General features: G+C 32.3%; 3 protein-coding genes across 3 annotated transcripts; 2 read left to right on the forward strand and 1 right to left on the reverse strand.

Annotated features, from left to right (window-relative positions):
- Positions 1 to 1,138: 1,138 nt before the first annotated feature.
- On the reverse strand, positions 1,139 to 3,367 carry TRIADDRAFT_56392 (uncharacterized protein; the record flags this gene model as incomplete). Its single annotated transcript, XM_002112804.1, has 2 exons — positions 1,139 to 1,410; positions 1,684 to 3,367. The coding sequence occupies 2 exons, from the start codon at positions 3,365 to 3,367 to the stop codon at positions 1,139 to 1,141; spliced, it is 1,956 nt and encodes a 651-aa protein (XP_002112840.1).
- A 2,456-nt stretch (positions 3,368 to 5,823) lies between these two features.
- Positions 5,824 to 7,685, forward strand: TRIADDRAFT_25747 (uncharacterized protein; the record flags this gene model as incomplete). Its single annotated transcript, XM_002112372.1, has 5 exons — positions 5,824 to 5,916; positions 6,750 to 6,884; positions 6,980 to 7,151; positions 7,265 to 7,414; positions 7,525 to 7,685. The coding sequence occupies 5 exons, from the start codon at positions 5,824 to 5,826 to the stop codon at positions 7,683 to 7,685; spliced, it is 711 nt and encodes a 236-aa protein (XP_002112408.1).
- A 5,213-nt stretch (positions 7,686 to 12,898) lies between these two features.
- On the forward strand, positions 12,899 to 14,067 carry TRIADDRAFT_56394 (uncharacterized protein; the record flags this gene model as incomplete). The annotated part of the gene is made up of 3 exons (XM_002112373.1): positions 12,899 to 13,107; positions 13,236 to 13,518; positions 13,864 to 14,067. The coding sequence occupies 3 exons, from the start codon at positions 12,899 to 12,901 to the stop codon at positions 14,065 to 14,067; spliced, it is 696 nt and encodes a 231-aa protein (XP_002112409.1).
- Positions 14,068 to 14,516: the final 449 nt, after the last annotated feature.

Genomic DNA, 14,516 nt, shown 5'->3' on the forward strand with positions numbered 1-14,516 from the left:
ATATATTTGATACAGCATATTAAGGTTATCTATATGCGTATGTGTATTCTCATTTTAACTTTATTAGTATGAAATAATTTGTAGTGTCTTAATTAGCGAGATCTTGCCATTGTAGATTATCTCATGATCTATATAAGTAGGCCAAAGGTTTTACAAACTAAAACGTAATAAACGTTTAATTTTACAAAATAAAGGGCGATACCGTTTGACTAGCCACGACAAGAACTTATGCTAAACGTGATCATGCCTTTGTCAAATTACCGCTCTTTGATATTCGTCGTAATAGAGTCTCGCATAATTTTTCAAGAGGCTTTAGTTGAAGTACGGCATGGAAATATAATCATTTAATGTCCGAGACAATACAACAATTTCGAATTAAGGAATGTATCTATAAAGATTAGTATGAATGCATAACGTTTACGCTAAGTCTGAACTAGTATTAGCAATGCTTTAATGATTTGGGCAGATAATGTATATCGACTATTACTGAATTATGCGTATATGGCTATTTCTTGAGGCAATGGTTTAACAAATATAGATTTTGAACTCTCGTATTCCAACTCAATCGTTACGAATGTGACATTTTTGACAGGAACCATAATTATTCATGTTTTTAATTTTCCAAAGTCAAAACGAAAATTCGAACTCAATATACTATAGTTACATAAGCATTTATCATATGTAACTGAGTATAGGGCCATTTCCTTGCTATAAATTAAGTTACTGTATATTAAATTTTTGAAGACATTATCACGAAGTGTTTTCTATATGATCATGTACCGAATTGCCGATTACATAATTTTTCTTATATTTCTGTTGCCTAACGCTTAATGAATATTTCATCTTTCACTGAAGGATTTAAAGGACAAATAACCTAATGTTATTAATAATATAATGATGGTTTGCGGTCTATTTGTATTGCTTAAATTAGATATTCTTTACAAATGTTTAATAAGAAAATCGCTCTAACACTTCGAAATCCCAAATACAGCCAAGGCAAATCAATTTAGAAAATTTAGTTTAATTTGTTGACATAGCGATAACCGCAATACCGGGCTTATTACTCAAATGTGATCAAGAATGTACTCTTTTATGCAGCTAACTTAAACTAATTGTTAATCTTGACAAATTTACAACATCATGGCCTACAGCACTTTATTTGTTCCGCAATATACATTAATTCCTCTTTTTCCATATAGGTTACAACGTCATTCATGCTAACATTTTTCCCGCATCGATATTTCCATTCTTCCAAAATTTTTCTGATCATTATTTTTTCATCATTTATCACTTTGGTATATCTGGTAGAAAGTGTAGCAATCTCAGGTTTGGAAAATCCAAGACCACTAGCAAAGTCGGCCCATGAGATCTTTTCAGGTAGATTCCGAATGATGATACTGAAACAGTTTTCTATACATGTTGATAAAAGGCAGATTAATAACGGATATTGTACTATACCTATATCAAATAATTTACAAAACTAATGTCCAGTAAATAACGTGTGTTTACATGAGATACATTATACGATCTTGTTAACTCATTGGGTGTTAAAGAATTTTAGAATTAGGGTATGCATCCTGTAAACCTATGTAAAATAAAGCGAGTAATTGCTGCGACTATAAGACTAAGCGACTTACGCGGGCTTATCCTAAACTTTCGTCATTGAAATTTTTTAAACATTACCTAAATAGTTTAAGTGCTTGCGGCGTATATACGCTTTTTTCCTTAAAATATCATCATGTATAGCGGGGAATCCAGTTGCATAGTCTTTATCGTCAAGATTAGGGTTTTTCATTAATTTACTTGTGGCCAGAACATAGTATTTATATGCAAGATACAAATTCGGCTGTTGAATAAAACCATATTCACATATAATTCCTTTATGATAGCCTGATAACAATCCTTTTCTATCAGTCCCTGTCTGTACTGCTTTCCGAACTATCTCAAGATCAGGTATTTCTATACTGTCTTTCATCTTACGAGATAATTTTAACAAGCGATAGTTAGCGTATGCCCAGTACGTACCATAATTATTGTCGATTCCATTTTCATTGTTTAATACATTGCATAGTTGAATTACCAACTTATAACAACGAATTGCTTTTACATTGTTATGCAGTTCTGCATTTTGATTTTCGAAAACCTTTCCTATTTCACTAAGGCAGCCTAAGGTTGATTGATAAATCAAGTCACCAGAATATAAGGTAGAGAACAATCCTAGATAGTAACATGCCAGTGCTCTATTATAATCCTTTTCTCTGGATATTCCAAACTTGTAACACAATCCTAAAGTCAGCCAAGTAATGTCATCGTTACTATTTGAAGAAATGCCGTAAACTTTGTCACTGGTAAGTTTAGCGTCTTTGGGAAGGATAATAGAAGCGGTAGCCGCTAACTTAAAACATCCTAAGCCTAATTCGTAATCTCTGGTTATCTTTACACCTCGATAGAATTCAACACCTAATTCATATAATGATTTGATGTTATAAGCTTGAATAGCATGTTTTAATAAGTAATTAATACGATCCTCAGTGGATAACTTGAAGCGATATTCAGGAAAATGACATAATTTACGCAGTGCCAATTCATGCCCAGCATTGGCAGCTCTCTTAACGTAAAGAAACGCCGTGTCTAGGTCTCTGCTAACTCCAAGACCCTTTCGATAGATTTCATGGCCGATAATAGAATATGCCGCGACTTGACCATATTCGCCGGCCTGCTCTAGATACAACGATACAAGGGCATTGTCATCGATTGAGTGGCCTTCTTCATTGTTTTTCATATTCCATAAAGCTAAACGCAAATAAATTTGTCCCAATTTTACAGAATCTGATATTGAATTAGTCATTGCATCCTCGCGATAACAGCGCAATATATCTTTTAAAGTGGTCTTCCATCTTGAGTAATCTTTTTCGCTAGTATGTATCGACCATAGTTCATTCATTGCTCTGGAAGCTACGGCTCCGTACTCTCCAGAAGCTTGTAAAAGTAATTTCAATCTCAAAGCAATATATTCGCCTCGATGATTGGAAATAACATACTTACCGTACCTAAGGTCTTCGGGGCTCTTCCTACAGCAGTAAATATCAAGTAAAAACTCCATAGCATCGACTACATTATTTTCGGCAGCAGCCCCAGCAAGTTCAAACGCAGAATCAATATCTTTAGCGATAAGTCCAGCCCCGACGCGATATATTCGAGCTAGCATATATTTTGCATATACGTTATTATTTTTATCAATATCGTACCGAAATTTACGAATAGCAAGAGGGAGATATTCCTGATGATATGCTCGCAAAGCTCGTTCTTCAAACGCCAGATCAATAATCTGACGGATTCGAGGGAGTAATTGGTACTCGTTTGCCATTCTTAATCTATAAGAATAGTACAATTATCATTTTTATTACAATTCTATTGAGAGAGAATATAATGTACATGGAGTAAGTTGGATTTTTTACTTTATTTTTGTTAAATAGATCTTGCACAACTACAGTAGAGTGCTATTTTCATGTTTACTTTTTTACAAAACTGAAATAATACAGCATAATTATGCTATTATATAATTTATGTACAGTACTGTATACAGTACGTTGCACATTATAGTACTGTACACTGTACAGTACAGTAGTGCAGGAATCAGTAATCTACGGTACTGTACAGTACAGTACTACAGTATATTGTACATTACTGTACTGTACAGTACAGTACATTTGAACTTTGTAACGCTCGCTGGTTGCTGTTACTGTACTGTACAGTACAGTACTACACTATACTGTACTGTGCGTACTTTGTATGATTCGTACTAAGATACTGTATGTACAGTACTGAACCGTCCTGAATATCATGGTAAGTAGAATTTCCCGTACTGTACTGTACAGTGTACACTGTACAGTACTGTACTACGAGTTTACTTTACTGCACTGTACTGTACTGTACTGTATAGTACAGTGTACTACGAGCTTACTATGAATGTACTGTATAGTACAGTGTTATCAGTATAGCACTATAACGCAAGTAAAATATTCTACATTTCTACACCGTAGTGTACCGTTCTTTACAACCAATCTCACGTTCATGGACAACTAAATTACATCTAGGTGCATCAACAGCAGTAGTCCGTGGATAATACAGTACTGTACGTGTGTACTAACTGGCTTATTACTATCCTCATAAGCCTGATTAGGTAAAGTCAAGTTATGGCCATTTGTCAAGTTACTCAAGTACTCTTTTAACTAATCGCAATGTTCTCAAATTTAAATTTCTTTATTGTCATTAAGTACAGTACTAGTCTAAGCCTTGCCTTGCTCGTGATACTTCGGGTACAGTCAAGCTGTAGTAATGTACAGTATAGTACTTGTACTATGCTGTATTTGTAATATTATTTTGTTATGTCAAAGAGATATCAGTAAATTAAGGAGAATAGAAGTAGATTTATTGAAGTATCACGAACACAAGTTACAAGTGTTGTTGCTAAGATAGAGATCTATCATCAGAGAGAGTAGATCAAGAATGCTTTTAATAAGCAGATGCATATGATGATATAGATAGTTACATAGATCAAGATAGGTATGATATGCATGTACGTACTGTAATTATTATATATTAATGTACATTCACACGATGAATTCATACAGAAGGCCTGATGTTATGTTGCCATCAGTACAGTACTAAGATAGTATAAGTAATACCTAAGTAATATTATTCTATACTATTACAGTATTGTCACTTCTACGTGTGAGATATCGGCTGCAGTATCTATTGTGCAATGTACAGTATTATACATCTACTACTTCATTGGCTGAAAATAATCTCTTGTAGATCAAAATGTAAAAATAGCGAATTCTAAGAGATTACATGCAGCTACTTCCATGCGCTTCCATGCTTATTATCATCTATACCAACTGTATCGGCTCGATATTAATGCTAGTCTATCGTAATGGTACACTACATATATCTTATCATTGGTTATCTGATTCCGCCAGGGCAGGGACTTCTAGGACTAATATTAGTATTAGAAGTCCCTAGCCAGGGACTACTAGAAAGAGAGGGACGTCTAGCGGCCGTTCAGTGCAAAATAATGATGGGGCTTATCATTTTTCTGATCATTCCACCATACGCTACCACCGAAACCGTGTACTACGCTATACAAAACCAACCAAGCGGTTAATTTCTAGAGGTCTGCAAAATCTAGTGCACAGCGCACACTCTGGCCCGGTCCGGCATCATTCTTCTTAGTTCTTTTGTTTCGCTTTTGTCGGGAAAATGCAGTACTGTACTACGGTAACTGTACAGTGTACTGTAATGCAGGTAAATAATCTCCTTGACAACAAGAATCTACTGCACTGTACTGTATATAAAATATATATATTATGTATATGTTGTATACTGCAACAGTATATTATACACCTTGAATTACAATATAGTGGATAGATCATCACGCAGCTACCAAACATTTCAGTTTACAAACTGTCGTCATGGTGATTCGGGGCCTCCTCAAAAAAGCGTGAATCGTACGGTACGGTACCGAACTGTGTTATGTTATCTACTGCTTAGAATTTCGTATAATAATATATATATATATATATATACTCACAATAATAATTGTTAATTTATACATAAATTTATCAGATTCATCTTTTAAGTAATTACAGTTTTCGGTTCGTTGCCGTGGTATAGGACGACAGCAAGCACACCGTCTTCAACATAAAGTTTTAGTAAAATCGATAAAAACAAAGCGTAAATATAGTATTTCGCTCAAGTTTATTAGCGACTTATAAGCAGCACGTCTTTGAATTATAATTTTCGACATAGTACTTCAGTATCATGGCTTCATTAGCTAATAAGATCAATTCTAAATCACCAAAGAACATACCAGCTGAAGGTTTCACTGTTAAAGCTGCGATGAAAAATAGCAAGGTAAGTTTCCGATAGAACTCATTCTGATGTCAAAATGACTTGATTCACAGTAATAAAAGGAAGAATCTAATTATATCAAATCGATTAAATCGACACTACTAATCAACCATTAGCTCACACAATCCTTACGCTTTATAAGGAATTTCTTATTCAAGAAATAAAAATAATATCGTTATTCGGCAGATATTGAGAGCTACGTTTTGATAAAAAAAAGCACAATATCCCATTTAGTACTGTGATTACTGATATGCAGCGTCTAATCCATATGCACCTTCATAAGAATTTTGTAGATTGTGGTATATGAGTTACTTCTTACTTGCAATAAAATCCTATTCTTTGACCTAATTTACTGAGCTCGGAGTTCATAGTATCTTAACTTTCAAATGCACTTTTCTAACCGGGTAAAATACAATAGTTTAATGTATTTAGGCGATTAGATGGCAACTTTCTAAATTGGATCAAATAGAATTAAATTTTTAAACAAAAACAGAGTTACAGCCCTTCTATATCATACGCGTATATACTAAGAAACATGGAAGCACAAATAGCATTGTAATTGAATCAAATCACGTAATAAGCTCAGTATCAATAGAGAATAAGGGGAAGTAGTTAGCGTTATGCATACCCCTTCACATTTTGATATGCTTATCGTCTTTAATATATAGCATTTAAACAAGAACCTTATTACTAGTCAATCTCTAAGACTAACATCTAGCAATCATAATTTCTATAGGAGTCTAGTTATATGTAAATTATAATTAAAAATTTGTTATTAAGTATGATTATATGTAATTGAGAAGTATTTATTGAGAAGTGTTTATTATTATTATAAGGTTAAACCACCCCCGATATCAGGAGCTTATAAGGAAAAAAGCTCAGTTCCAACAAAATTTCGTAAATATTATGAAAGAGGTGATTTCCCCGTCTCTATTGAACATGATGCTAAAGGCAATAAAATCGCGTGGAAGGTATAATATGCATATATATACACACTTAGAAAGCTTCTATCATTACTGCTTAAATGTTGATCATTCGGTATTTAATGTAATTTATTTCCTTACAGGTTGAGATTGAAAAACTCGACTATCATCATTATCTTCCCTTATTCTTTGAAGGCTTATGTGAAACACAGCACCCTTACGATTTCCTTGCTCGTCAGGGTATTCACGATATGCTTGAGCATGGAGGTGCAAAAGTCCTCCCAGTAATTCCTCAACTTATAATTCCCATCAAGCGTAAGTTATACCCTTAGATTTCTTAGCTGCAACTAAATTTACCGAGTTATTAGAGAATGCTATATTTTAATTTATATGAATCTAATTATTACTGCTTATATTTTATAAACCAGATGCTTTAAATACCAGAAATCGAAAAGTCATTTGCACTACATTAAAAGCACTACTTCATTTAGTAGAATCTGGTGATCTTGTTGGCGAAGCATTGGTTCCCTACTACAGACAAATTTTACCAATGCTGAATGCGTTCAAGAATAGTAATTGTATGCGAAATATTTTTTCTTTGAATAAAGTGCACCTTTAGAATACTTATTTTTATTTTATAAACGTTACTTCATGGTAATTTAATATCTGCTATTTAATCCTTGTCTAGTGAATATCGGTGATGGCATTGACTATGGACAGCAAAAAAGGGAAAACATTGGAGACTTAATTAATGAAACTTTAGAAGAATTAGAAAAACGTGGAGGCTCGGATGCTTATATTAATATTAAATATATGGTACCAACATATGAATCATGCGTTCAAAACTAGATTCGATCTAACACTCAAAATTTAATTATTCTTCATGTACCATATGATAGACACATGTCCATAAGTTGATATCCAATGTGTTCGTATATTGTTAAATATCATCTTAATGTTAAGAAATATGAATGTAATAGATCTCTTGAGTATTTAAACGCGATGATCTTCGAATTACTATTGTACTGTACTCGCAAATATTCATCAATATGGTCTTTAGAAGTATTAGTAAACAGTTACAGTAATGGCTGCATTTTTATAGGAACTAGTCAAATCTTCGTTCGTGATACTTCAAATACTATATATGTACTTATACTTTTTACTTTACAATGGGATAAAGGAGGTTTAGGCTAGAATTTCTAGCTATTACAATGTTTACAATTAATTATCATCAGTAGATAGAATGGTAATTGTGGCATTATCTATCAAATACCTCTTTCTGAGATTAATTATTGATGTATCGATCAAAATTATAGGTTTTATGTGCTAAAATTAAACGATTACTTAATAGATAAGTTTAAAGATCATTTAGAAGCATCAAAGCTAGCTTTTGACACTATAAATGAAATATTTTAAATCAAGTTCTTTATCTATATTAATTAATATTAATTAATGATATGTAGCACCGATTATAATTAGGCCTCGATTTAAAAATAAAGCATTGTAAGCTAGATAGTCAAGGCGATCGATGTCTAACTCTTTTAATGAGATCTAGCCAAATCAGAAGCATACTCATAGATCTTATTCCGATAACGTCTATTTCTCGGATAAAGTCATTAAGCTCTATTATGTAACGTATTCTAATACATAAAAATTGCTGTTTTTATATGACTTAGAACCTAATCAAAATATTCTACTCAGAATGTTGATCGTATCTGTTTAAGATGGCATAAAAATACTATTAGAGAAGCCTACCACCTATGTATTATAATTATGCGTATATTTTTTTGGTGATCACAGTACTCATCTGTCAAAGTATTTTTTAAACCCTAACTAAAGAAACGATTACTTTATAACTGCTATAGCTGAAATGTGCAATTGTGATCGCATAAATTATGTTGCCAATGCTCTAAAATTCTACCGAGACCGTATAATCGGACATTCATTGATCTAGAACAGTTTCGTATAAATAGAGAAATTTGATTTATAGGGTCTCATAGTATAAAAATTTCTCTCATGTACATCAGTGTACCTACTATGATCATGGACCACTCCTACTAGATAGGATATATCTAGTAGTCCGTGCTATGATATCGTTAGTAGTACAGTTTTCCCTAATATCGGTTCGGTAGCAGTATCGGTATCAGATAGCAAACATACGAGTAAGTATAATAACTATGATGAGATAAAGCTATGTGCATATAGAATATACTCAGTTAAAAAAATTGTGGGTCAGTGATACAATTGTTCATACAGTATTACGCGAAGTATAACGAGCGAGGGATATAATAGCAAGTAAAATATGGTAGGTGACAAAGATGATACTCAATACAGTGTATTGCTAACTACAAAGCCTGTAGCCATCCCGCAAACGAACAATACTCGTATGTACTGATACATAAGTGATTAATACAGCGCTAAATTTGGTTTTAATTCACTAGGTGGCATCAAATGTAATTTTTGGACAATTTAGAACTAGACTAGGGTACCTATTATAATTATAGAAGTTTGTGCAGCACCATTTACTCTCTTTATATAGTTAAGCAGTAGATGCATAATTGCATACTGTATATAATGGATTTTTACTTACGATTATATTTGCTTTCAATAATTAAATAATGACCTGTTTTTCGCTATCGATCTATTTTAGGCCTAGCATAGATCATATACTTTTACTCTAGCTTATTATGCTGGCATCTCAACTTGTACCGTAATAGATATGAACAGCACAGCACGTACAATAATACACAATTATCTAAAATCGCAATATCGTATTACGTATATTGCTGGTTACAGAAGATCTATAACTACATCTAATCTACCATCGGTACCATATATTACAACATAGATACCTAATATCGCAACTATTCTCTATACGAGTATATCATTATATAGGTGCACTGTTGAAGACATAGTTGTGTAAAGCAATTTGGCTATCAAAATACTTGGTACCGTTTTCATTGGACGATATTTATGATTATTTTAGTCTTCTTAGCTGCAAAAAAATCTGGTATATAAAAGGTACCTGTGAATTTCGCTTAATTTCTTACAATTTATAATACGCGTACACGCGTCAATGTGATAAGAAGCGTTAACAGACTGATTCATAATTTAAGAGAGTTCTTGCCCTCGCCTATTAGTTAGTTGTACTTACTATACAGTACATTGTGCTATGCAATGTGTTCTTGTCATATGTATAACACATGTTATACATATACCAAACTGAACGGAATGTATAATACGCATTTATCACGGCAGAGGTCGTGCTACGTATTTGTGGATAGCTGATAAGAAAGAGTACCTACAAAAAGAGGGCTAGTTTGTGATAGGGCCTTTTCGACAAAGTCTCGCCCAAGGCTCTTTAAGGGTGGCGAGAGATACAATCTCGTCTGGTAGTACGAGGTTTAGGGGTAAGAAAGAACTTATTAATAGGCTATCTCAAAATTTACTACAGGAATTTTTACAATGGTATTAGAATTTTTTCATGAAAATAAAGTGCTTAACAAAACATATTCATTATCGCATAGTTGGAGGATGATTCTAACACTAATGTAAACTAACGTATTATCTTCTTTGAGGGATCTACTATTAGCGATACAGAGTATTAATTCAGAAATTCGATAATGATCTCCCTACTGTAATTGAGTAGCAAAACATAAACGAGTATCACTTGACTAACTGACGAACTGATAAGCACAAATGAAATCGAAAGGGTATGACATTACAAAAGATTCTGTTCAACCTTATCAGAAAGTGAAATTATGCATCACGTTATTAACATGGTTTAAAGTTAGTAATTTAGTTAACACAACTCTACGCAGCGTTAAGCTCATCATTACTGATATTGTAACCTTTGTATGGGATGGTAGATTGTAATAAATTGAATTTAATGACTTGACTTTAGCAACAACTTCATTAACAAATTTAGATGGAAATAATATTAGCAGAATAAAGAGAGAAATGATTGAAATACTGCAGTAGTCAGCATAGTGAGTATATATTAAGTGCTATAATTAATTAATGTGTAATTAAGTAATTACAACTACTAGTGGTAAGCTTCGTTTTGATAGTGTGTTGTTTAATAATTTTTGCACTGTAATGACTGAAGTCAGACAGATATGATTGTATCCTGAGTAAAGCATCAACGAGACAGAAATTTCATTCGCATGGCATCGTGTGTGGGCTAAGCTAGATGTAAATAAATTGATTTAATTTTATGATAAGAATCCATTGGAATGGCATCTTATATCCATATTCTGTTCTTTGAGCGGCCATCTTTACTAATATACTGTAATTCTATTGCGCGCAGCCATCATAAAGAAAAGGATCCTTCATGAACTTATACTTTTGTCTTTTCTAATGCACGAACTTATGTATTATAATGGTAGTAGTTTATCATATAAGTGCTATAGCTATTCTGTAATGAGAACTTATAGAGTACTAAAACTCTACGGCTGTTAGAAATCTGTATTTGAGCATGGATAAGAAGTTCATCTCAGGTATCATAGACGTTATGCGTTATATATTTACACCAGATCGATGGTCGATTGCGTAGACAAGATTAGATGCCTCTATTGTAAGTAGTCTTGAACACAAATTCACTCTTTATTTTGTAATAGTATGATACACTCTTTGAGATCTTTTTAATAAACGTACTTATATGGCGTAAGATATTTGAAAGAATTAAATAATTCGAGATTTATTTGGATGCTATAGTAACCAGAATTTTTATATAAAAACAGTGATTTTATGATAAATATTCTTGATCAAGAATAAACATTTCTAATAATCATCTATTCTTTGTAGCCTAGTTCATAAAAATGTTGTAGAAATCATAAAGTTACTTTTTTACGAGTATACACCTGCTGGGACAAATAATAGTAGAACGAAGCCTTAAATCAATACCAGTTGAGAATAATAATAAATGTTATTGAAGAAACCTATTTTCGAAAGTGATTTTCATCGTATGAATTACAGTTTTTATTTCTTCTCAATAGATTATCCGAACATTCTTCAGAAAGACGTAACATAAAAAATTGGTATTGTATTCTTGATTAAAATTTATCTTTTAGTATACTCGTATTTTACTTTCCAATTTAGGGTGTTTGTGTCAATATTTATCGTATAAACTTACATATTACATATCTAAAATTTGGATATAAAACAAAAAATACGATGAATCGTTGGATTACAGTTTTCATCAGATTTTTGAAATTTTAGAACAGATTCTCTGTACCTTATCCCGCTTTTGATGAGATATAGATAACTTTATCGATCGCTATTTTATCATGAATCAAAATATCGATGTTATGGCCATTGCTGAAGAATCGAAGATCGCAAATGATGATCTAATTATGGTCAGGTCCGAGTAACGTTGTGTTCATAATCAAAATTCTAAAATTCAACAGCTAGATAAGCCTTAAGTAAGCTAGAGATCGATTTCTTTAAATCTTCATTCCTTCAACGAACTTTATCCATTTCGCAATCAAAAAGCAGTTTGGATATGTAAGTGACTTTTGTTAATATTATGCATGCCACTATTTTAAGTTCCTTAAAATAGAATAGTTAAAATGATTATTAAAGGCATTAATTATGAATATTTTCCCTCCTTGGACACATTAATTTTGTGTACAGCCTTTTAGCTGCTTTGGCAGCAAGGTAAACTAACTTATTGTAGCTAAAAATGTTTTCGCGAAATAGAAGTTGTACTACAGCTATAGATCAATTTTAAAGTATAGCGTAATTTAGTTCATAATTTAAATTTAACATCAGTTATCGTAAATAATATCATATCCATGATTGTTACAGTCTATAGCAAAATCGATGAAGTTTAAAAGAATGTATAATATTGATTTCTGTTAATAAACTTTATAATACGATAGATTAATACATTTAGGTTGCTAGCTTTGTAGTAAATTTAATTATATTGTGTTGACTTCATTTTCTCATATAAATACAAAACTCAATAAAAATCTTCTTTAACAGTATGTGAATGAAATTTATTTTTAGCTAAATACGGAATTGCTGTGCTCCAGCCTTTAGAGCTTGGAAGAATTAAGGATATGGATTCACACAATTATTCTAATTTCTTCAATGTGACCAGTGAAGTTGCATTATCCTTTGTGGTTCTGCAACCAATTTATTTTTTTTTCGGATTTATTGGAAATGGAGCGGTATGTGTTAGTTTATTAAGGAAATGGAAAAAATTGCAAGTCAACGACTACTTTGTGATTAACTTGGCACTTTCTGATGGTCTAAGTATTATTGGAAGGTGGGAAATGTATCTGTATAAACTTTCCGTTAGAGTTATAGTTGATATAGTTGGTGTAATTTTTTTAGATCATTGCCTTGCTATAACCTTAATAAACTAATTTTATAACAAATTTCTTCATTTTACAGTATGATATCGTATTTTCCGTCGTTTATTCGGATTTATATCAACGATATTCCAGTTTATCAAACAGATTCTATTAGTTGTAGATTTAATGGGGGCATTATCATTTACTGTGCTCTTGTTAGCATCTATTCAATGATGTTTTTGGCTGTGATACGCTATTTAAAAATCGTAAGGTCGCAAATTTCATATCGATTAATTAAAGGAAAGAGATTCGTTTTTACTTTCTGGGTTATTAACTGGGTATTTCCATTAATTGTCGTTGTACCTCCTGTTATTGGCTTTTGGGTACGTTATATGTTTTATATCAATACCGGGATATGCTTTCCAGTGTTTCAAGCAAGTCAAATTGACGCATCGATATTTTACTTGATATTTTTCGTAATTTTTGTTAATATTGTTCCGTACATCGTTATACTTTACTGTTACTGGTTTATTTACAAAGAGGTGCGTGACAGCCACAGAAGAGTCGTCAGACATGATAAAGTTAATCGAAGACGTAGATTTTATTGGAGAAAGTCCAATGATAGTAACGATAGTACGATAGAGGGATCTACGGTTTGTCTCACAATATCAAGAAGGCGCGATATTGCATTAGCCAAAACTATGTTTATGATTATTATTGTATTTCAGATATCCTATTTTCCGTTCTTAGTTGCCATGACTTTAAGTTGTTTTTATTCAAATCCGCTACTAGATAAATTATTAGTGTTAACAATTTCTGTTACTTATACTAGCAGTTTGGTTAATCCTATTATATTTTTAATTAACAATAGTCGTGTTCAAAAGCGTATTTCAGGGATTATGGGTAAGTGGAGGACTGCTCCGTCTGGATAAGGAGTTCTCTGGGTATAAGTGATTTTGCTTACCGGTACTTCACTGAGTATAAGTCTAGTACTAAATACCGCTATTATGTATTGTTATCGTATGTGATTACTTCGAAGTTGTATAATATTGTAATCTCTCGTAATAAACAACATTTGAATTAAATCCATATCGTGTATTTAAAAAAATTTCATGTTATAAATACAGTGATAATTATGGTATATATATATCATAAATTCGCTGTTATGTGCATATACATTATACTGTAGAGATTACTGCAATTAAACTTGCCGTATCGTACTATGTAACGAACCTCAAACCACAAACTATGTTCGTGGACCTACACTTGTATAATAATGCTAATGTTTACAAATCATTATGAGTATTTGGTATTAGCCAAATAGAAATCAATTTTATTTTTGTCTATAATATTTATTAAGCGGTAGGAACGTTATACATTA

This window comes from Trichoplax adhaerens, genomic scaffold, assembly GCF_000150275.1.
Source record: "Trichoplax adhaerens TRIADscaffold_5 genomic scaffold, whole genome shotgun sequence".
NCBI classification, from domain to species: Eukaryota; Metazoa; Placozoa; class Uniplacotomia; order Trichoplacea; family Trichoplacidae; genus Trichoplax; species Trichoplax adhaerens.